The sequence below is a fragment of the Notolabrus celidotus genome, chromosome 2, assembly GCF_009762535.1.
Source record: "Notolabrus celidotus isolate fNotCel1 chromosome 2, fNotCel1.pri, whole genome shotgun sequence".
Classification (NCBI taxonomy): Eukaryota; Metazoa; Chordata; class Actinopteri; order Labriformes; family Labridae; genus Notolabrus; species Notolabrus celidotus.
This window is the reverse complement of record NC_048273.1, coordinates 29,897,418-29,922,537: the sequence shown is the minus strand read 5'-3', so window position 1 is coordinate 29,922,537 and position 25,120 is coordinate 29,897,418. Positions and strand designations below refer to the sequence as shown.

General features: G+C 39.7%; 1 protein-coding gene across 3 annotated transcripts in view; it reads right to left on the bottom strand.

Moving 5' to 3' along the window:
- Positions 1 to 25,120, bottom strand: part of LOC117806654 (contactin-associated protein-like 4) — a 111,701-nt gene that overhangs the window by 17,907 nt on the left and 68,674 nt on the right. For all 3 annotated transcript variants that reach the window (XM_034675638.1, XM_034675646.1, XM_034675653.1), the window contains 7 exons: positions 20,602 to 20,708; positions 15,075 to 15,194; positions 14,755 to 14,955; positions 13,250 to 13,412; positions 9,992 to 10,119; positions 9,219 to 9,389; positions 3,857 to 4,075 (listed from right to left, as the gene is read on the bottom strand). In XM_034675638.1, the coding sequence (XP_034531529.1) occupies positions 3,857 to 4,075; positions 9,219 to 9,389; positions 9,992 to 10,119; positions 13,250 to 13,412; positions 14,755 to 14,955; positions 15,075 to 15,194; positions 20,602 to 20,708 (1,109 nt within the window). The remainder of the gene's footprint in view (positions 1 to 3,856; positions 4,076 to 9,218; positions 9,390 to 9,991; positions 10,120 to 13,249; positions 13,413 to 14,754; positions 14,956 to 15,074; positions 15,195 to 20,601; positions 20,709 to 25,120) is intronic.

Here is a 25,120-nt window from a genome sequence, read left to right as displayed (position 1 = left end):
TAGCTGCTGTTTATCCTCCACACTGTTTTAAAGATGTGTTTTATAATGTTGGTATTTGAAAAGCACAATTGTATAGCAGAGTTGACAAGAGGAAGGTTATACATAGTGCTAAGCGGCTCATTTCTACATCCTGATGAGTCACGACCACATGATGTCACCCTCAAATATTCTTACAGAAGTGGAGCCGACACAGAGGTGGCCTTACATGGAGAAATGATCAGAACAGGATTTGGAATGACCTAAGATGACCTCAAGTCTTCTGATATATTCAGCTTGTAAGTTTACTCAGTACGTTCAAGCCTTCACTAAAATATCACCACAAGTCTTTATGAATAACAGCAAGCAATTTTTAAGCAGTGAAGGAGATACGTTTTTTTTAAATAAGTGTATCCCAAATTCTTACAAGCCTCTAAATCAATATTTTCCCTCCAAAAATGTTTTAAAAAGCAGCAGAAAACAAACACTTGGGCAAGAACAGTGTCAGACCTCATCTTAATTTGTCTCTTTTCTTTCGTTCTCTGCTGGATTGACAGCTTTGTGTTGTAACAGCAGCAAAAGAAGACCTCATCTGCTCCGCGGTGCATTCAGACACAGCCAGTGATGTATCAGTGTGCTGGTCTCTGATTGGCTGACAGCGTGGCTGCACTATCTGAACTTTCCACTAACAGGCAAAAGGAACGATTGCTCTCTCCCTCCACCTGAGAGTTAACGTCATGATTAACTGCTGCAACCTCACCTTGTTTACGGACTTGAGAAAGGGTGATATATAATTTTCATCTGAAGTTCCAAGCCAGCATTGTTTCTTTTCTGTTTTTCTCCATGTGTGACAGTTGTTCTGCAGACTGGAGTTGGCAGAGAGTTACTCTCCTAGTTTGAGTCTGGAAGAGTTTCAAATGTTCCGCCAGAAATCTCTCAGACCACTAAATCACAAACCTCTGTGAAGCTCTGGTCTCCTTCTGCAGCACGAGTTATAAACCAGCGACAACACATTACGGGCTCACAGACTGAGACATTTAATTAAGAGTTCTCTGAATGACTCAATCAGGAAAAGTTTGATTAGGCTTAATGAAACGTACGCATGGCAAAGTTCTACTAAACTGAAGTTTAACAAACAAAGCTTCAACTTTGAGCTCCCAGAGAATACAGGCTGATCCAACATGATGGGAGAAACACTTAACTACAAAACACCTTTACTCTTCAGGTTAAATTGATGTTAACATCACGCAGGTCATGGCTCTAATGTCCAAATCAACAACCTGTTACTTTCTTTTCGAACACCATGTACAGCCTGTGTGTACAGCTGATTGACAGTCATTCATAAACCTCTGTGCTTACTGTAGGCTTGCTAGCACTAATCCAAAAAGGGGATCAGAAGTGACCTGATATTTACAGTATATAGAGAGCATGATGGGTGTCATAAGGGGAAACATGCATTGTTAAAGCTCCTGTGAGGAATTTGAATCAGGCTATGAAACAGACTGAAAGGTAACACTGATGGAGTCACTTCCTGAAAATTGATTTTGCACAGATTGTGTATTTTCAACAGAACAAAACAGGAGGACATAAACACATACATCTGTGCCTCACAAACACTTATTGACTGATTCATTTGCGTTACGTTAACTGCAGATTGTATAAGAAATATGTGTCACGGAGTCTATTCACAATGGGTTCCTTTCAAAGGCAATGAATGAAGTAAAACCAGAATATATTGAGTCAGATAAATTCACCCAAGGCAATATTACGGCTTATTAATTCAGACTATGGAATACCCTCTCTTAAGTTATACGGGCCAATTTTATACATTACAAATGGGATACGTTACTCATGGCAATATAAGTGTCTTTACAGTCTTATGAGTTATGATTTCATAGAGAATAGGCTGCTAACATTATGGATTCACAATAAAACTCCCAAAACAAAAACACAGAGAGGCTAAAATGCATATCACTCTGCTGTAAATCAAGTCATTGTCAAATACAAACAACCTCTCCCACAGCAGTCTATTTCATTATCCCATCACATTTACATTCAAATATATATGAATCCCTCCGCATCAACAGTAAACAACACAGTGCAGCAAATATACGGCGAGGGAGTCACGGTCATTTCTTTTGGGCTGTTCAGAGGGGATTATTAGTTTAACACGGCCGCTCAGTCACTGCTCACCTCAATTTTCTGCTTCTCCACAATCCCATCGTTTATTTGTTGGTTGATTTTCTCTTCAAAAACGTTTGTTTACAAATGAAAAAATGTCCATAATATTTGCAGAAAGATAAAGCCTCAAAATACAAGATTGGATTTTATTCCCTCGAACGCAGTTCTGCAGATAAGCAGGGAGGTTTAACAGACTCATGAAAGATGGAGATAAGAGAGTTTAAACTGATGGAGTTAAGAAGAAAAAGAAAAAAACATTGCTGGAAAGTTTACAAAAAGGACCAACAATCTGTGCTTTAACTATCAAATAATCAGCTGGATTTTGACCGCTGCCTGGACTTTTAAGGAAACAGCTGGCAGTCAACATTTTCTCATTGTCAACAAATCCCATGAAAAAGACCTGTCCAACATGCACTGACCGAACTGATTAAATTAATTAACAGCTTCTTCTGCTGCTGCTCCACAGATCTGCAGTGCTGAACCTTTTAGTCAATCCCATGTACTCCCTCACTTTTAAAAGTCCTCAATCACTAAAACAGCATAGAAGAAGTCTCCACCTGACACAATAATCCCCACTGCTTGAGTAATAGAAATTAAAAGACAACCTACAACAGAAAGATATTTCTTAGGGAAATAATAACACTTAAAAAAAAAACTATAAGATTGAGACCTGAGGTCTTACCTCTAATTTGAAAATACTACATAAAGCTGATTAGGTCTAAAGGCTGATTTATACTTCTGCGTCGAATAGACGGCATAACCTACGCCGGAGGTTCGCGTAGCTCCAGTACCTATGCAGAGGCCTACAGCATTTCTGAGATCCCCGCTCATTAATCAGCCTTAAGAGACCAAGTCTCCATTGAGCAAGCACTTGGCAACAGCAGCAAAGAAAAACTTCCTTCAACAGGTTGAAACCTTGTGAGCAGAACCAGACTTTTATTTGTGATCGGCCATCTGCTGCGACCACATGGACAAAAAAAAATGCGACAGAGGGAGAGGCAGGAAGCTGTAAGAAAACAGCTAGATTAAAAAACTGTGAATAAAGGCTTGTTGCGCTAAATAGGATAACGATAGATCTCGTCTGAACCTGATACTACAATAACTGATTAATCGAATGGTCAGATGATTTTTGTTGCACACATTTAAATCAATGCAATCATTTGTGTTTGTTTCTGGAGATCATAAAACATGGTCATTAACTGCTGATATGAGAGCACAATCAAAATAGAAACTTCATCCCAACAACCTGTCTATAGATGTGTTAGAAGGCTTTGATGTCCAGTTTTGGTTTTAGACTTATTCCACTGTTTACTGCCTAATTACAGCCATGTGTAGCCTTAACTACTAGCTTTTGCTGTAGCTCTACTAAAAAGGCAAAGACTTTGGGGCAAATTCAATGTTCACTTTCTTCAAAGCACCTGAGGCCAGTGCAGTTATAAAAGAGTCTGAGGAAGGAGTTCTCTGTAATAAGACACATGCAGCTAGGAGTGTGAATCTTGGGGTAACTTGTGACACACCCAAGAAGTAACATGAGAGCAAAACGGATAAGTGATTAGCATCACTTAGATGCTAATGATGAAAATCTTCAAACACCAACTATATATAACACATCAAATGTTGGTGCTTATGCTTTTCAATTCTAATGTATTAATCTTTGTATTTCTATTCTTACTTTATTTTGAAAGGACTTGCCTCTCACCTATGAATAGCTGGCTGTTGAGCTGCAGGTGAATGTGTCCATCAGCGGGCGCCTCCTGCGTGGCGGCAGGAAACTCATCAACACGTAACGAAGCCTCCTTCACATTTCGCTCAGCTCGCACGCTGTGCCATCGATTATCGTTCAGCTGGACGCTTGCCTCCACTCGCACCTCCAGTGGTCCGTTTCCAACGTCGAAAGAGAAGACGACCTCTGAGGAGGCTGGAGAGGAGGAATGTGGTCAGATTAGTCTGCTCAGATATCAGTACAGTGAGAAGACGACAACAAACAAAAGATCATTATACACAAGGGCTTTTTATTTTGTTTGGATGACTGGTTTAGAGTCACACCAGCAGAATGAGTTCAGCTTGTTCCTGCTGAAGAGTTACCTAAAAATCAACAAACCCTCTCTGGTACTGAGGAATAATCATTTCCTCCGATAATTCAAGTACTGCAAATCCTTTGTGGTGCTTTCAAAGTTTCAGCTCCATCTTTGGAGAGACAGACAGTCTGAGCCGTTCGACCTAGCAGTGTGTAGTGATGTTAACACTCTATAAGCTGCTCTATATTAACTACGTTTTTTACTACACTTCTTTTACTTTACTGTTTATGATAAATGTAGGGAATCAAGCAAACCAATGAGGAACGGTTCACAGCACAAGCATGACCCTGCAGTGTATGTTGTTTCTAGACAGTCAACTATACGGATGCAGTGAATGGAGGGCCATGCACTGTAATTTTCTTCTTTGTGTAAAACAACAGTTTCAACAACATTTGGCTGAAAAAGTATGAGGATAACACAACTCTCCTCAAGAAATCTCCATGTGTTTTATAGTTATGTTAACGTTTTTAAGCACAGACTTTAATACATTTGAACTCCTTGATACTTCAGAACCTTAAACAGTTTGAGCCAGGTTGAGCGGTTGACTTCCTACTACAGACACAACAGACTTCAAAGAAAAGTGCAGGTCTTTTAATTCACAAGGAGTCCCGTGGGAATTCAGATCTCTTTCTCGAGGGAGTCCAGGCCAAGATAGCACACCCTGACATAGCTACAGGACTTCTTTCATCACACTGTTCATTCAAAGTCTTTCCTTCAGTTGGGCTCCAGATTTTGCCATCTTTCATTGAACCCATTATTCAGTCCTGCTCCTCCATCATCATATGTTGGCAGAGGTGTGGATTGGTTTCCCCTTCAGTCCATCTGTTTGCAGGATGGACATACAGCTGGACAGATCTGAGATGAGTCAGAGATCAGCAACAGGCCAAGAAGGAAGGGTTATAAATTTGTGTGTGATCAGGCAATAATTTGCTGAACTAGCTCCCAGGTATTTAGTTGCATTGGGAACTTTTAGCATCTGCTGAATGAAATGAGGCACTGAAATGTATTAAACCTCTCCTCAGGATTAATCATTTAGTCAGAGTTTAAAGTTATTTTGTAGTTTCTTTTATGGGCTAAGACTGTCAGGTTAAAGAGTTAATCAGTATCCAAATTATCTTTGAAGAGAGTAGGAAAAAGAAGTTAAACAGACAAATAATACCGAAATAATGTAAGGAAACACTGCATTCTTATGTTTTCTTTAAATTACATAGTCAGGAGGTGTGAGGTGAGTTAATGTTTGTCTGGATTAACTGATATACCTTAAAATGATGGAGAAGTGATGCGAAAATGAAGAGGGACATGTGGAAAATTTTCATGATTAGGTAACTGGTGGTTAAATTCATCACTTCAGACAATCATCACCTCTCCGTGGTAGAGAATGCAGGTTTTTGTCATCTTTTGGACCCATGGTATGTCCTCCTGTCTCTATATTTTAGACGCCTTACAGGAGCTGTACAGCAAAGTTTGTGACAACAGACGAGGTGATTTAAAACAAGATGTGACAACTGTTGGTTTTACAACAGACATTTGGAGCGCTGATGTTTGTCCCGTGTTATTGCTGAGCCTCACTGCACACTGGGTTGAATCCACCAATCTCAAGTTTAAGCGTGCAGTATTGCTTGCACACCAGTTTCGTGGGTCTCATTTAGCAGAGCATGTAAAACTGGTTGTAAGTGATTTTTACGATGCTAACTGGACTAAGTTAAATGGAATAAGCTGAAGACTTCTTTTACTTCTTTAGCTTACTTTAGATATTTCAGTGAATGGAAAAAACAAACCAGTCTGCAGCTCTGTCATCTTGGCCAATCAGATCAGATCAGATCAGGACTTGGTATCAGCAGATACTCAATATTAAAAATCCAGATCAGGATCAGGGGTCAAAAAAGCAGATTGGGACTTCCCTACCTTATAGAGCTGATAAATACAGATATATTTCACTTACAATCCAACCTCTACTTTTTAAAGTAGACTTATTAGACTCAGAGTGTACTGTATGTGTGTTGATCCCAGCAGGAGTGAACCTCCAAACCTTATCTGGGTCAGCATACTGTAATTATTAACCTTCACAGCATTTACACCGCTCTATTAGATTTGAAACTTAACCTACAGCAAAGGGGGGTGAGCTGAAGGCTGCACAGACTCTGTGTTCATCCATCATAACAACTGCCAGTGTGCCCACGCTCCACACTTAAAGGTGAAGTTAGCAGAGCGGTGACATCTGTGCACGAACACATCATCATCCCTCATGGGCGAGGCTGACAGAGGAGGGAGAGCAGTGCCGCTGAGGGACTGTGGAAGCATTTGATAGAAAAACCCAGAGGCATAACTTCATTTAGAGACTGCTCTCTGGCCCGGCTCCAGTCATGTTAACAGCAGTAATAATGACACACAGTCATCTCAACACCAGCTGTCATAATAACAGCGGTAATAGTGCTGCAGCAAGATAAGAGGCGCGCTCTGCTGTAACAATGACGGGGTTCCCCCAAGGAGGAGGGCTGCCATTTGTCCTCCGCCGTGCGTCTGTGTCGAGTTTGTTTGAGTGAGATACAGAGACAGAGAGACAGAAGATATTAAACAGAGATTAAACTTTAGCTCCCACAGATCATCTCTCAACAGTGTGGCCATTACTGTACATTTCCTCTCATCTCATACTTCATGCTTTAGGTTTCCTCTCCTACTTCAATCCAATGAATATCCAGAAGGGCATGGCTTTGCGTGAAGCAGAAGTTAAAGCACTGTCCACAACACAAGTCCTCTGAACCGAAATAAATCTGATTTTACTTTAAAGTACTGCATGCTGTGTATTTTCTGATCTTAAATGTACTTACAGTGCCATTTAAAAACTAGAGTTTTTACCTGAAACAACTATGATAAGGTGAGATTTAGGGAAAGATTATTAGATTTTTTACACATTAGGGATGGTAATTTACAATAATACTTGTACTCGGTTACTCAAATTACCTAATGAATGACTACTCGAGTACTCGCAATTATTATTTTTTCCATCTTTCCACTCTCGTAGTTGTTCTCCGTGATGGTAGCTTGTACTCCGGCTCGACAAACGTGATCAGCTCTTTTAAAACCTTCTCCTTTCACAAAACTTAACAGAAGCATATCTCCAGTTACCATTTTGGTTATTATCAGGCTAATCTTCTCCGCTCTGGTTTCATCACAACGATGTGTGTTAACAGGGCGAGCAAAAGACGTGATGCGAGACTGCCTGTTATCTGTCTCTGCTGTTTTCTCCTTGTGCTTTAAGCGCATGTGGTTAAGCATCAAACTAGTATTTCTATGGTATGCAAGTTTAACGCCACATATCTTGCGCTGCACATTAACTTTTATATTTTTTTCTAAGTACTTCCAGACATCCCTTTTTTTAACTGGCATGTTGCAGGTGTCGCAGACGGTTCTGTATTTGTTGTGATTTTGCTTTTGGTGGAATAATATTTTCCTAAAGTGTTGTCGTAGCTGCCGTAAAACAGTTTTGGCTGAAATCTGGCTTGGTTTGTACTAAAGCTGAAGCCATGGCCGGAGAAGTCATAAGTTTATATCCCATTAATTATTTTCCTACCTAGTAAATTCAGTTAGGCGAAAACAAAAAGCACATGGTCACACCTGTAACGCTGTATGATTTCAAGTTATGTTGCAAGGTGCGTGAGCAACAGAATGCTACTCGAATAATGGGGTCAATAGCGAGTACCCAAGTACTTGAATATTCATACCCATCCCTATTATAAAATAGCATTTTTTTTTTTAGTTGTATTTTTTGGGGCTTTTACACTTTTAAAGAGGAGAGAACTGAGCTGTAAACCAGAGGGAGTGGGGGAATGACACGTGGGAGAGGGGCCACAGGCAGGAGTCAAACCCAGGCTGCCTGCTATATGGGGATGCTACTTAACCATTGGTTTAAATCTGTGCCCAGCTTCTTCTTTTTTTTTTTAAACTTTGTTATAGATAAAACAGTCATGTGGTTTGTGATCAAACACAACTGGATCTTGGTTAGAGGATATAATAAAAAACAACAACTTTGAAGCCAGCTCTGTTTTTTAGCATCAGAATGCTTTCACACAAAGCTTCAACATTACCTTCATTTACACATCTATTCTTCTGCCTTCAACAAAAAACAGTGACAATTCTTAACAGCCACTACAAGGCTTTTTACTGATCTCTTCAGGCACAAATGAAGACAAGTTTTCCACCAAAAAAATGACTTCCTAGTTCTTTCTTCTCCCTAAAAATCCAGAATCTATAAAAATCCTCTTCTTTAGTTGAACCTCCTGAGACAAGATGTGTCATGTCGCACTGCAAGTCAATTTTCAGTGTCTGTGCTCCACATCACGCTTGAGTTAGAGACATGCTGTAACTTGCATTGCCTCCACACTGAGTTGTGATGATAGAAAAATTGTGTTAGCTCTTATATGACATAAACTTTGATCTAGGGCAGGCACAGAGAAACGTTCCCAGATCAGCAGATACATGTGCAAACAAATATCTGATTTCACACTGTGCAAGTGAGTGAATAATAAGCAACATTTTTTTTTAATCAATCACACTGTATCAATCTGATGATGTTGTTTCTCCCTAAACTAAACAATTAAAGCTCCTGTGAGGAGTTTTAGCTTGTTATGAAACACACTAGTTCTGGTGTGTCTTCATGAGCCGCAAAAGCAATCTAAGCCATCAGCGACAAGATGTGTTATGTCTATACATTATTTTTAATGCATGTAAATACTGCTGGTGGGTAGGGGTTAGCTAAAGAGTTGAACAGAAAACAGAACAGACTTCTTTTTGCATTTTCTAAAGCAAAGATTCTCGATGTGAGACACGTTTCTTTGCAGGATGCATAAAAAAAACAGTAAAGAGACATGAGCTACTGCTTTGTCCAGAGGGGGCACCAAAATAAACACAAACAGAAAGTTCTTCACAAGAGCTGCAATGCATGTTAATGTCAGTGAAGCATAATATTGTTGGGTTCTGACTCACAGCTGAGCTCAATCCGGATGAAGTCCTTGATGCCCAGATTTTCCAGGAAGACCCCGGAGGAGGACGTTGTTTTAAACAGGAAGGATATGTCTGCATTCAGCTCCCCGTGGAAAGTAGGAAAGTGAAGGTATGACGTCTCCTTGTCGAAAAACGCTGCATTCCAGAAGTTCTCTGAGAGAAAAACAAACACTTGTTAATGCTTCTTATCCTTCATCTTCTGTTTTCTGATGGAAAAGATGGCTGATATCACTCTGGAGCCAAACTTATTGAAGAAAAAAGAAATGTCATTATGATGTCTGCATAATGGAAATTGTGTAGTAAACAAATGAGCCAACTGTTCAGCTAATTAGCTAAGAACCAAGGCAGAACTCCAGCTATGCTATCTCATTTATGTTGATTTATCTTTCAAGCCGTTTATTTATCTACTCATTTTACTGAAGGCTGAAATTAGAGGCAATTAAAGTGGCTGAAATATTTTGTCCTTATGTTCATTTATTATATAGAGTATCTTTTCATTACAAATTGTTATTAAAGAACAGAAAGGGAGTCATATTTTAGCTACCAGCCTGCTAATTAGGTAATTAGCCTCACACTATTTTCCCATTAACAAATAAAATGCAGGATGAAGAGAGGATTTCCTTTAAATCGGTTTAGTGTATGGAAAATAAAATCCACCAAATAATACAGAATATTGCATTATAAGAAACTAATTTTATAAAATCATTGGTGTACATGGAGACATGTGCAACAAGCAGCAACCAAGGCTAACTCACTGTCTCCATGACAGAGCAGAGGTCCCACCCTGTAGGCAGCCTCAGACCCTGGCCGCGTGACGTCACCCAGCACCAGGGACCTGACTGGGAGGGTCTCCTTATGGATGAGAAGGCCAGAGTCATTAGCCCTGCAGGAAGAGGAGGGGAACAGAGAGAGAAAGACAAGATGGGGAAGGAGGAGGAGAGAAAATGAGACATATAGAAGCAGGGTTTAAAGATAACAGAGTTAAAATGTAGGAACAGGAGCGGTGGGAAAAGGAAGTGTAAAAGGGATTGTGGGTAAAAGGAGGTAACCATGAAGGCCAGAGGGACGTTGAGGAGGAGAGAAAAGAACAGACAGAGGATGACAAGGAGATCATGAGAGACGAGCAAAGTAATGAGGCGAAAAAGAAGAGAAAGAGTGAAACATTGCAAAAGAAGAGGGGATGGAGAGGGAAGACAAGAGACAAACAAAGGGCAGAAATAAAAAGAAGGGGATGAAAAAAAAGAAGGGAAGAGATAGACAAGAGGAAAAATAAGGATGAGCAGGGGAAAGAATTGAGGACAAAAGGTGATGGTAAAGATAGAGATGATGAAATGGAAAGAAGACAAGTGGAAGGAGAAGGAAAGGGAGGAAGAGGAAGTGATGAGAGTGAATCAAAAGGAGAAGAATCAACAAGGAGAATATAAGGAAATAGAAAATGAAGATGGAGGTATCAGTCAAGTTGAAGAAGACAAGAATAAAGGAGAAAAGAAGAGAAGGATGTGTAAGGATGTGAAGGAGGGGAGAATAAAAATGTTTCAGAGTATGAGAGAAGTGGAAAAGAGTCATATAAAGAAATGAGGGAGGAGAAGAAAACCAGAGAATAGAGGGGAGAATGAAAAGAGAGGAAGAGAGGGATTAAAGAATGAAAAAAGAGAAGGTGGGGAGAGGGAAGGGAGGAGGTTGAACAGAAAAGGGGATAAAGAATAAGAGGAGAGGGGAAAATAAGGTGAAGAAGAAGTAGCACCAGTAACAGAAGGCTTTAAGAACTTGAACCCACCTGACCTTCAAAATAAAACATTAGTAAAAGTTCGACCTGATGTATTTATGACACTATCTCTCCATCACTTGATGGTGTGATTGTTCTCTTCGATAAATGAGGAGGACGAGAATCTGGTCTCTTTTTCCACATAAACGCAGACCGGGTGTTTCATCTGCTCATTCAGCACACTCTCTTTGCTCTGTTCTGTTTCAAATTCCAACAATCAGCTTTGTTACTATAAAATTTGTCAGATAATACATCTAGGACTGACAGCGTGCACACACAGCGCTGATAAATGTGATGAGATATTGTCAGTGGTAGAAAGCGTATAAAAAAAGGGAGAGAGTGAAAGAGATTCTGGCAGAGAGATAATAAAAAGAAGAACCTTTTGGCGATGCAGACAGTCACATGCTTTGGTTACAATGTGGTAAAAATGTGTAGAATTGGTCACAGGATTGGGGAAGGTGACCCAAATACAGAGCTGCATACAGCTTGGATGAAAGGATTTCAACACAGGATTGGATAAAAAATATGGAGGGGTGTATAAATATCTTTGGATTAGTTCCAGGTGTCTCATGGTTCATTTATGTCCAGTATGAAAGGATGTGACAGTAAATACTCGATCATATTAATGACTTCATTAAGAGCAATAGGACACAGTTCATTTAAAAACATTCCATTAGACTCAATAGCAATAGTGTGTCTTTCCAGAATAAATCCAACACCCTGTGCTGAGTTTTACAGATGTTATCATTTTTTAACCTGGCTGAAAACTTCTCCAAGGAACTTGAGACTTGTTGGAGACCTCTGTGTTACCCATTTCCTCACTACTACATCAATACATATGCAAATACTTGACAAAAGATCACACTGTGTTTTGTTTTAACGGTCATATAAGTCTAAGATGAGCAACAAAATAAATTGATATTTGAAACTGAGTTTTATCTGACAGATCAGTCTCTTGGTATCAATTTAGTCACTGAATAAGTGTGTAAGCTCAGTGTAGCACATTCCTGAGAACACCAGAGAACAATGTAACCTCACAGTGTAACCCTCAGTGTGAATCATGTCCAAGGACAATGTAAACAAAGGCTCATTGGTGGCTGCTAACATCAAACTACCAGCAGCAGCAGAGACATGCATTGAAATATCAGTATGGAAATCGCCAGTATTCTCGCCGTCTAGTCTTTTATATCTCTAACGGAAAAATTCTCACTACAGCAACACCTGAAAGCTTGTTCAGACAGGCAACTCGAGCTGCGCTGATTTTATACTCAACACGCATCACCTCACAATCACCGGACAGATGCATTCTCCATTCCCATTTAGGCTTCAAACTTTCTGGTGACTCCCTCTGCTCTGTCATATCTGATGCTGCCCTGCACAGAGTACTGTACTCATGTATGATGTACTGTGTTTTCAGCCTCACCTCCTCCCTCACATCCACCTGCAGGCTCCAGCCAGTGGCGGTTCTAGACAAATTTTACTGGGGAGGCCAGACTGGGGCAAAGGGTGTTGTCAGAGGGACACATTCAACCCTGACAAAAGAGACTGAGAAGGGCTGGCTGAGAACAAACTGGCAAAACATCAGTGCATCCCTATATACTAGACATATATACTACTGTGTACTCGATCAAAATGCAGACTGACAGCAGCTGTTTGGCTGTTTACACTCAACATGAGTCCCTTAGCGCTCTAAGGGACTGGAACCAAGTGCCACACGCATGTTTTCTACCTGTAACATTGGCACAATACTGAAGCTTTTTTTATTGTATAATATTTGTTTGGAGGGGGGGCCACAGGGGGATCCAAGTTCAGTTTTACAGGAGCACCGGCCCCAGTTGGCCCCTCCCCAGAATCGCCACTGGCTCCAGCTCAAGGGTTTCAGATTATCTCAGCCTTCCTAAAATCTCTGTATGTAAAATAAATCTGTGAGGAGTGGGAAGACATGAGCCAAGACCCCAAACACAATCAGTGTTCTGCTGCTGTAATTAACATTTGTGGGTTTTCTGACTGAAATATGGCTTTAATTGGACACTTTTGTGGAGTACTATGACATTTCAAGTAATTTACTGAGCTAAACATTTTTTTCCCCCATCAGCTTAATATAAGATAAAAAAAGACTGCAGCAATGCTGGTAGATATTCTGATTCATGAAAACACTTTTTGTAGAACCTCAAAACTAAATCTTCACAGCAGATTATACCTCATGGATTTACGCTAACAGATAAAGGGACATTAAAAAGTACAGTACCATTGGTCGAGGTCCGTGTCACAGTTGCAGTAGTGGTTTGAGTCCAGACAGTTGTCCTGCAGGCCACAGGCACACTGCCGGCTGCCAGGCAGAGCCCCTCCCCAGTGAGTCTGGACCTGACCTGGATCTGGACCTCCCACCCACCAGCTGAACGGGGACCCTTCTAAAATACACAAACACAAAACTTTAACTCATATTTTGCACTTCTGGAAACTACTGCACAACAGCTATGAATTTTACATGAATCAACGTGTAGGTTGTGGAAATGGAGATGAAATGAGCAGCTACTTTACAGAGACATCGCCCGTATGAGCATTCCTACAAGCAGGCTTTTAGTGTTCGTAGTGCTTCAAAGGAAGATGTAAAAGTAAAGATTCTTCTGGAAAAACAAGAAGAAATTTACTGGTAAATTCATTTGTGAGTGCCTTATTTAAACCTGGCCATCATCAATTGATTTCTGAAGTCTCTGAACCTCAAAACAACCGAGAACTCTCAAAAAGCAGCTGATGATTTTTCTCAGAAATCAGGTTGTGTTGCAAAACATTCAGCAACTGCTGTGGAGTGAGAAGGAGAAATTACACAACAGATGTGTCATTAATGTTTTAATTACCTACTCCACTGACTAAGTGTCTCTTGTTGCAGATATGCCTCAGACGAAGAAAAACTCGGTTTGCAAAGACATTTTTTTTTAAAGATATATTTTTGGGCTTTTTCGCCTTTATATGACAGCTAAAGAGAGACAGAAAACGCGGGGAGTAGACAGTGGGGGAAGACATGCGGTAAATGGTCTACTGGCCAGGAGTCGAACCGGCAACCTCTGCAACGAGGACTATGGATGTGGGACACTTAGACTGCTAGGCCACCAGCGCCCTGCAAAGACATTTTTTGATCCACTTGAGGCTGTTTCAAAAGGCCAAGGAATGTCCATTTTCACAGTAGAATTTAACATGTTTACAGCCTGATATAAACAACAGTTTTGGTCTGAATGGCTCGTTTCTGTATTTGGTAATACTGTTCAGGGGTTACGTTTTTAGGATTCATCTGATTTGATTATGCTAAGGCAATTTATATGATTAAGGACGTTACTAATTTGACTGAAAGTGGACACAGTTTGCCAGGAGGCTTAAGGCCCGCCTCAACTTTATGTCTTCACTGAATAATCGTCATCTTTGAGATTCAAATGCCTCTTCAGAAATGGGTCCATGGGATGTCAGTTTTGCACTTAGTGATTAGATCCTACGCCCTATGTACAGAGGCTATAGTCCTCAATGCAGCAGCCCCAGGTTGAATCCCACCCCTCAGCCTTTTGCCACGTCATCCCCACCTCATATCCCTTAAACCGTCTCTATCCACTGTCTTGTCCTCTCATTAAAAGGTATGAAAAGCCCCAAAAATAATCGGAAAAACAAAAAAAACCAATGGGTGACATCACTGACTTTGTGTCCATAATGTATACAGTCTGTGCATTAGCCACCACAGAAGACATCACCAAGCTTTGGTCTCACCTGGTGTGTTGAGGAGGCGGGATTTCCTGCAGTGGTAGGAAAGCTCCTGCTCGCAGTGATCTGATTGGCTGATGATGGATTCCAGCTGTTCCTCTTCAGACGCGTAGTCAAAGTGGGCTGAATGTTGGATTTTCTCCGGGGATGACTGCACTCTGGTCAGTTCTGTGTTGTTGTGCTGAACCACCATCCATGCTGTGTCCTCTGGTGCAGAAAAGGAAAATAAATGACAGCCTTAAATTGACCTCTTTCAAAGTTCAGGCTAAATAAAATGTGATCAACAGTTGAACATTTATCGTGTTATATAAGTCTTTAAGTGCTACCTGTCATGTTACAGTAGATGAGCTGGGGTTTGACTGGTCCACTGCCATCCACATCTATATAATAATGTCCTGAAGTGTTGCCTTTGTGTTTGTATGCCTCACATGACTGTTCATATGTTGCTGTAAAAAACAAGAGAAAATAATACCCATGGTTTAAAAATCCTCAATAGCTCTCCAATGATACATTTTATGACTGGAATAGGATAATTAAAGTTTTTGTTCTATACAGTGACAATTGGATATCATTCTGATTTGAGCTCAACCCAATTGAATGAGACTCATACGTTCTGGAAAGGAAGAAAAGTTCCCATATAAATTCCTAAAAGACAAGTTTTGGGCTGCTGGAGCGTTTTAGCGTCATTACTGGCTCTGTTTCAGTCAGAGGAACATGAGTCTAAATTTTTTTATAATTTATGCCAATGATTCTACTGTTAAATTTAGTGGAAAATGCCTCCCTCTTTGATACAATGTTAATGCATTAATCAATTAAATACAGTTATGCAACGATGAGAGTGGCAACTACTGAATTTAAATAGGTGAAACCAAGTTATATAAAGCCCTCAGGCTGCATCAGGTTTTAAAACAGATACACAAAAACATGCACTCACACAGTGGAGTGAAGGAAGAGAAACCACAGAAGTCAATCTGTGAACTGTAGAAGACACATGTGTTCCTTTCTTGTTCTCACGTCAGTCAAAACTTTTCCCAAGATGGTGTCTCGTTACAGCTCAAAAAAGGGTTTTGACCCAAATATAACAATCTAACACTAAAGAGAGTGTGTGTGCGGAAGTGTGTGAGTGTGTGTGTGTGTGTGTGGACCTGAGTTTGTTCTGATCCTGCCTGCAGCTGATCACCACCACCAGAGCGTAGAAAGATTCAATCAATGCTTGGCAGTGTAATCAAAGCCTGAATCTTTTTTAAACCCTAATTTGACTCACCTAAAATACTGCAGGCAGTCCCTAAGTTTGAAATCCATTTATGTAGCAAAAACAGACAGCCGTAGGACTCACTCTCCTTTTCTGACACGCTTTCTGCCTCCATCTCCTTTGCAGTTTGCTTTCCTCTTGCTCCTATCATCACTTTCTTCATCTCTCTCCCTCAGTATAACTTCTTCCAGTCCTTGCTACTTCACTTATTTTGGTTCAGCCGTCTATCCGTCTCTCAACACTTCACCTCTTTCCATTTTTATACATTTTTTTTCTCTGATAACGCAGAACAGGAAAGCTCAGACAAGACGGGAAACAGGGCAAAGTGCAGAGCAAGGAGTCACTAACTCGAGCGCAAACATTTTGACCTATTTAGGAATACTTACAACAGATTAAAGCAAATAAGTGTGTCATATATAATGGTGTAGGCACTTTGGAAACTAGTTACTATGAGGGGATTGCACCAGCTGAGACTACAAAACTCTGAAATATGTTTGAAAAAGAAGGAACCAGAGGGTACCTAAATCATTTATTGTGACATTTAGGTTCAATATGTGATTAATATTAGATACAAAGTTAAATATGGATAAAGTATTGTTTTTTTGCTCTCTGGAGTGTTACCAACCTCTGCTGTGAGCAATTTAGGTTAACCTAGTGGTGACTGTTCTTTTTACAATAAGCATTTCTATAGAAGATATAGCCACAAATAAGACATCTATTACATTTCAGTAGCTCTAGCTGTTACTAACCAACAACTCAGCCTTCAAAGCTCCTGTGTTGATTTTGACCCCCATGTGACCAAAACTGTACCTCTAATTTATTTTTTTGATTTGTTCTATGCATGTGTAAAAAGTTATATCATTATTATTATTCCCACAAAAATCTCACCCTGCTTAATTTTAACTCTCAAATGTATCCCCCGGCTCATCCATGAGAAATAAAAAAATTGGCTTTAGGGGCGCCGTTGGTCTAGCGGTCTAAGGGCAAAACCCATATAATGAGGCTATAGTCCTCGTCGCAGTGGTCCCAGGTTTGACTCCCGACCTCTACCATTTGCTGTATGTCTTCCCCCACTCTCTGCTCCTCATATTTCCTGCCTATCTCCAGTTTACTATCCAATTAAGGCGACAATGTCAAAAACACAACTTGAAAAAAATAATAAATCTGTTTCAGTGCCTAGTTAATCATTTGATCGACACCAGCCATTTCAGACATAAAAAATAAATTTATAAAAATACTCAAGGCTTTATGTTGGTGGTCTATTTTGACTTTGTAGAGAGGTATCGACATGGATTAAAGTATGTTTCCAAACAAGCTAAAAACTCCTCCGAGAAGCTCAAAGCTTCAACAAATGTAATATAATAGCATGAACCCAATGGTATAGGAGGGGTCAACAGGTGACATATGGTCTACATAGCTCCAAATATTTGAAGTTTCTCCAGACAAAAAATCTTCTATCAAACTCTAACATTAATTCATGTACCTGTCCGAGTGAATACTTGTGTTTTAGCTCTTCTGCTCCTAATATTTGGCAGTTAGAAGCCGTGTTAGTCATTTTCAAACACAATACATATTCTTAGGGTTTCATTGAAACTCCCAAGCAGTTCTTTATAATAAACCATGGAAAGTGGTGCTGTATTAAACAGGTAGAAGATATATAACCTAAAAAGATTAAATATAGATATTGAAACTTTATTTTCTGTACAGAATGTGACTCAATTATCTTCCGACAAGGCTCAACAATACATACAAGAGTTGCTTGTATGGAAAGTAAACCCTTGTTTTGTCTCAGTTCTCAATTGCGTCTTTTTATGGTAACCACTTCAAATGAGCCACCTGGAAACATCAAACATCTAGAGAGAAAAACATTCAGCGAGTACAAAGAAGTTTACTCCGCCTGCTCTCAAGTTGTTGTTGATGCGTGCTGTTTGAAGTTTCAAGTGGGTGAAAAATGTTGCTTTCATCTCGATCAGAAGTTATCTCTTTGTTCTTTCTTCAGCTAACTCTCTGTGGAAACAGTGACACAGTGCGTCTGCACTGTATTACCAAAAAAGCCATATTACAATCGTATCAAATTTGGCTGAAAATGATCCAGAGAGTTATCTTTTATCTAAAATTGGGAGTTTTATGCAGTTTGAGTGTCTAGCCTGATATTTTAGAGTATCTTTCATCATATTTTCCTGTATTTTAAAAGCAGCGACAGTCTATAAAAAAGTTGGGCCATATCTCAAAACTGACCAATCTCTGCAGTGAAGTCATTTTCAGCTGGCACCTGTCTTTGAATCCCTTTCTCTCAAAAAGTTTGGAACATTTCTGAGAAATAAAATGTTTCATTTAAACGTTTTATTACAAGTTATATCTCACAAAATGTGGAGATATTGATCCAGTGTCTGAAGTGGCTCTCAGTCTGTGGCAGCTTGATATAGTTTAAGTGAAGGCCATTTACTTTCAGCATGAACCTTTACAGTGAAATGCAGCCAGTCACATCATTCTAAAGACACCTAACACAGAAACATACCCACACTCACGCACAGCTTCAAAATATGTTCACACATTTTAAGTAAAGTGATACATTCGAACTGAGATATCTCACATTGTGCAGGTGTCGGAGAGCCAAAAACAAAACTGATACAGACTCTGAAATTAAATGGAAGTCTAATTTACTCAGCATAATAAAGTACCTCAATCTGTTCAGTCTATTCCCGATTGAACACATTTAATTAAAGTCTCGAAACAATGAATGGGGAAATAAAACAATCAGAGATTAATTGTTGGGGGGCGTGGGGTCTCAATGTTATTAAAGCAAACTCAAACAGAACACGTCTAGAATACTGTATCAATCCTGCGCTTGTTCGCTGATGGCTTCATCTAGCATTTGTTTGAATTTCAAAAATATCTGACATTTAGATGAACACTGATTGTGGCACTCCTTGATAATAGAGATATAGAGGTTATCTATACTTCTGTGGAGCTGATATTTGTCCCAAACTGCCAATAACTATAACTGCATAAATATTTCTCATTAAACGAATAACATTTTTCTATTATGAGCTTGCGTTAGTGAGATTTTAGAGGTTTCATTTGTTGTTCATGTTTCATGAGAAATAAAGGCTCTTTCAAAGAATAGGACTGTAATTCAAACATGTTTACTATTTTTATGAACAAATGTAAATCTTTATATTTATATTATATTAGAAAAGTGTTAATTTAAAGTCAGAATTTGTTGAATCAGATTTACTGTAAAGCAAACTGTGATTGTAAACTAAAATACATAATACGACAATAAAGTATAATTTTCTGCTGTTTATATCAACTTATTTTCTGAAACTTTTAACCAAATTTTATGGAGCCCCTAAAGTGAAATGTGCAGACATTTTTTTTTGGATAGTATCTTGTGCGCACAAGATACTTTCCTGTGCACACAAGATACTTTCTCGTGTGCATGAGAAAGTTTCACGTGCGCACGAGATACTTTCAGGAGCGCACGAGAAACTTTCTCGTGTGCATAAGATACCAAGTAAGCACTGGAGATCAACCAGTTTCGATCTTAAAATGGCAATACGGCAGTTAGTTGAGCTTTATTTCAACCTTGGGCTGCCTTATAGAGATATCACGGCTTTGCTTGCACATCGTCACGGCTTGATTGTCTCAGAACAGTACCTAAAATGGATTCTGAAGTCTTACGGTCTGTTCAGGCATAAGGGATACAGTCTCATAAATCACAAATGCAAACAGAAGGATTCACAAATGTATTTCAATTCACACACAAATGTATATCATTCTATATAACTGTTAAAACAAATCCACAAATAAAAAACAATATTCACAAACGTATTTCTAATTCACACACACAAATATTTATTGTTTTATATATATGTAATAAAAATCCACAAATATACAATAAGTTTGTATCTTGTTACATTTATATACGAACGGTTTAGTCTGCATTTATGAACCGTTTGTAATTTGTGAACCTCACTGCATTTATGTGTGGAATTTTTGAGACTCTCCTGCCGTGGTCAGATTCACAAATGCATCTTTTTCAGCAGGGCAATGTCTGTAGCCAATCAGATGTCTCCCTCCGATTCAGCCAATCACAGTAGCGTAGATTCGAGGGTATGTGGTTGTAAAGAAAGAGAAAGAGAAAGTATCTTGTGCGCACGAGATACTTTCCAAAAGTTCTGCACATGTCACTTTAGGGGCTCCATAAAATTTGTCTCAACTTGTGTCTTACTTTTTTCACTACTTTAAACATATACTGGCCTTTGAGCCTCTTTCAGCTCAATGTTTTGGTTTTAATGCACTAGGTAACTGTTTTGCTAGCTTGTGGACTTCATTTAAGATTTAGCAACTATGGAGCCAGATATTACATGGTGGAGACCAAAATAAGAGCTACAAAAAAAAAAAGGAGAATTGGACTTTGGAAATCTACTAGTTGCCAGGAAAAAGAACTTCATATGTATCATTAGCACTTATTTAAAGTAATGTAATGTTTGCCAAAAATATTTAGTTATTATTACTGACCATTTTTCAACACTTTAACTTCTACTTTCATCATTATATTTTATAGACCTGCAAAAGCCCTGTTGCTGGTTGCTTACAGCTGTGGCAGGTGGCTCCTCTGTAGCCGCTGTTGGAGCAGTTACAATGGAAGGTGCTCCATGACTGAGTGCATCTTCCTCCATGTTCACAGTGACTGGGGGAGCACCTGAAAGACAGAGAGACACACACACAGAGAGAGAGAGAGAGAGAGAGAGAGAGAGAGAGAGAGAGAGAGAGAGAGAGAGAGAGAGAGAGAGAGAGAGAGAGAGAGAGAGAGACAGAGAGAGAGAGAGAGAGACAGAGACAGAGACAGAGAGAGAGCTCATTGTCAGTCAAGTTCTGTAAAAAGTTTCTCAAGGATGTTGATATGAAAAGAGCTTCTGCACACCTGACTGCTCTGATGATCTGGCGTGTAGGAGGGATGTGAATAAAAGCGGTCTTAAAACAAAAAAGTTTCAATCTGTTAAAAGACAATCTCACAAGTCTTTATTTTCAAGTTGAGTGCAGATGCATGTTGTGAAGAGAAGCTGGTTTGAAACATCTCTTTGTTACTATTGTTCACTTAGATTGCATCAGTAAGAGTCAGAACTTTATAAGTTGTAACAAGTTGTCTCTCAAACAGCAAAGTCATGATATATCCATTATTATTTTCTTATGTTTTAAGAGACATAAAAAAAACCACTTCATTGCAAAACATCAAAACACATTTGTTTCCTCCCACATTTGTCTAAACTGCTTTCTGATCAAACTCCTTTTCATTTTTTCTTACAGACAAAACAAAGTGATCTTGGTCTTTTTGTTGTTCTTATCTGCATATTTGTCTTTATGCTTATGCACCAACTCTGCTGTCAAGCTCTCCCTGTGGTATTACTTAGCAGTATTAGTATTAGTATTGTGTTGTTGATCATCTGTCTGTCGAGAGCTTTGAGTTTTCTTCTGTGTAACTATCCCTGATTATACAAGTCCTACACCAGAAAATTGCAAACCCCTCAAACCCCCGTTGGCAATCTCAAAATCCCCAAACAACATAAACCACAAAACAACCCACCATGGTTGTGCATCGGATGAAATCCATGGTGAACAGAAATAGATGCAGAAATACATAAGCTTCTACTAATTGTGAAACAGTGGCTCATACAACATGTGATCAATAAAAATATAAAATTCAACTAGGGAATATGCACACTATTCCTAAAAAAATGAAAACCTAGAGAGCTGTTCAGTCCTAGAAATGAGAAAGATGATAAACAACATTTTAATAGTACAAAGCAGTGGTCCCAAACTTATCCTGCAGGCCCCCCTTGGTGGATGAAATAATCTTAACTGAAAACCCCTCTAAGGGCCATGCCTCCCAATTTGTGAATCACTAATCAAGTATGAATAATACGTTTTATATATATTTGTAATCATGATTCATCTTTGGAGTCCCTGAGCTCCCTTGTATCGTAGGTTCCTCGGAGTTGCTGCCATAGACGGCCTGCTACTGTGTATGTGACAGACACCAGCAACAACAACTACTATTCATCTCACCACTATCATCTCTCTGGATCTAATCCTGTCTTGATGTTTGATCTTTGTTAATAATTTATATTGTGTACGGACTAGACCTGCTCCGTTTGTACAGAGTCTTAAGACAACATTTGTTGTGATTTGGCGCTAAACAAATAGTGATTGATTGATTGATGTAAAAGCACAGACAAATAAAGTGCAGTGTAACACTCTCAATAAAAATGCACTTTGACCTAAATAGAATGGCTAAAAAATGAAAACTGTCTTTTATAAAATTCACCTCCAAAAAGTATTTCAGTTAGGTGCTGTTAACACCCCCACTAAGACACCTCAGTGTTGGTGCTTTCACACTCCAGAGAACCCCTATAATGCACAGCCTTTCTTTAAACCCTGCAATCATCATAATTAATACATTACCATACCAACATTCTCACTCCAATGTTCCACTTACAAGAGTCCTCACAAAGCCAGAGAAACAAAAGAGCCTACCTGCACTCTAACAAAATCTTCTTTGAGCACAGCTATAGGTACCCAAAAGGACGAAAGAAAAGAGGTGCATCCAGACGATTTAGGAAATGAGGCAGCATGGAGAAAGAAAAAGCAGAGAAGGTGGGAGGGACGAGGTGAGACAGAGGGTGATGAAGGGGTGGATGGATGAAGAGAGCAGCAACGAGCTGGAGGCAGTGACTGGATATCAACTGTGTTTGGACAGTGAACCTGACGAATTGAGGTCAGGGGACTGCAGATAGTGAGGCTGAAAGAGAGGCTGTGTTCACTCAGCACAGTTGAGGAATGATGCTGGTCGAAATCATGGCGGTCAGTAGATTTGGATGAACTGCTTTTTTACTGCTACAGTGATTTTGACAAACCAGAGGTGGATTTATAAAGAAGGGGGCATTAGTGAAACTTATCTCCTGAAGGTAGATGGTTACCAATGCAGACATGTCTAAGTCCAGAACTTTTCTCAAGATCATGTTCAAATCTACAGTGTCTTTGTTCCTCTGTTAATTGTTCATGTTGTTCAAAGCTAAATCTCACCATAACAGATGATGCTTTTTAAAGGCAACCCTCTGAAAACTGACCTCCCTCAAGGGGTGCGAACTGGCTCTGGAAGATCATTGTTGTGATCATTTTGTTTGAATTGATCTTAAGTAAAAAATAATTTCAATGTTCATGATTTTAAGATCAGAATTGTTTAGGATCAATAGATTTTGCGTCTTAATACAAAAAGTTGATGAAACATCACGGCAGATTTCGATCATTTTCTCTATAACTATATTACAATTTTAATAATAAACCAGTATGGACCTACAGAACCTTTTAGCTTAAGCAGCAGAATTAAGAATTTGGGGATACTCAAATACATAATAAGCTTAGTGTGCTTTATTTCCAAGAGCTCTGACATGACTTTAAGATGTGTTCATCCAGCAGTCATTTAGCACAGCTCAGCAAAGAGAGAGGAAGATGGGGCAAAGAGCAAGTCTGCTTCTGACCAGACGTGGCAAAAAAAACAAACTGAAGTTGTGGTTTTTAAAGGGGATGATGAATGAGACCATTTCTTGGCAGGATGCTGGCTCCGGGAGACTTCCCATGCCCAATAAAATGTGAGACATACAACACCCAGTGTAACCACGACGTGCCTTTTCACAAACCTTTCAAACAAAATAAAATAAAACCTTTTTCCTTTATTCTCAGTCTTTGTGCTGCACTGAGCTAACAAGATGCTCGCTGTATTTATCATATATGTTCATGAGAGGACGGAGTAATAGTGGTATCTTTCTGTCCAACTCATAGCAAGAACGCAAATAAGCATTTGTCCATCAAATCAAATCGATAACCTTAGAGGATGAATACATTTGTGTATAATCCTCCATCCTCCAACCCTGATTCAGGAGAAGTAGGAATGCCAAGAGAAAATACTTTATCTTCAGACAAACAGACAAATGTGTTCAGGGACCCCTTCTCTTGAGTTTTCCAACTTCATTTAGTCCCTGCACCCACTGCACTCTGCAAAAGTTGGAAAAACACAAGTTGTTTTGGCACAAACCATCTGCAGCCACAGTGGGCAACTCTTTCCAGCAGTGCTGGCAGAGTTTTTTGTCATTGTCTCAACACTCTGTCTGCTGTCGACAGAGTCCTGCCAAATGCAGCCTCAAACAGAAATGCAGAGAATATTACAGAAAGATTTAGAAACAGAAGCCTAAGTGGAACACATAACAGAGATGTAACCTGTATCACTAAATCCACAATCAGTCTTTAAAGGGTTTAAAGTTTCAGGTTGTGCCAATGCTGTGCCCTATATAAATCTTTGGAGGGCTGCTAGCTCGACTTATAATTTGCATTGCAACATGACAGCAGACTGTGCCACCCGTCAGATCACAGGACGCCTAGCTTAACTGAGTAAAGAGACTTTGTAGCTTATCTAAAAGTTTCCAGCATGGTGTGGCAGTGTCCCATAACACAGCTTGGATCACAGGACTTGCATCCAATCTCCCAGGTTTCTGCTACTGCCTCGGGCTAAACCAACACGGTGCTGCTCCTCCCCTGATCTGCACACCATTACTGCAACGGCAGACCGGGATGTCCTACAAAGACTTCAAATATCTGCCGACTGCTGGGCAGCATGGGGGAGGAGGGGAGTCATTTTATGCTTTACGTCTGCTCTGCACCCGGTCCTGGATAAGCTAACATCACATCCAAGCACAGACATGATGGAGTTTGGGAATGGCTCAGAAATGTTGGGAGCAAGATGTACTCTATGTGTGTGCGTGTGCATGTGCATGTGTGTCTGTTAGTCTCTGGTCAAGTGAAGAGCAGACATGTCACTGAGTCACTTCCTGACAGACAAACAGATACATAGACAATCAGAGAAAACAACACAGGGCCTCCTGATGACCTGTGTTCTTTCTATTTGTGGATGTGTAAGTGTGTTTTGACAAGGTGTATTATTAAGTTGTCAGGAATTTGACAGAAGCAGAGAGGTCAGAATAACTGCCTTCTGACAGCTTAATCTATCCGCCTTCAAAACATGAACTCACACACACTCATACAGTAAGGAAAGAGATGGGG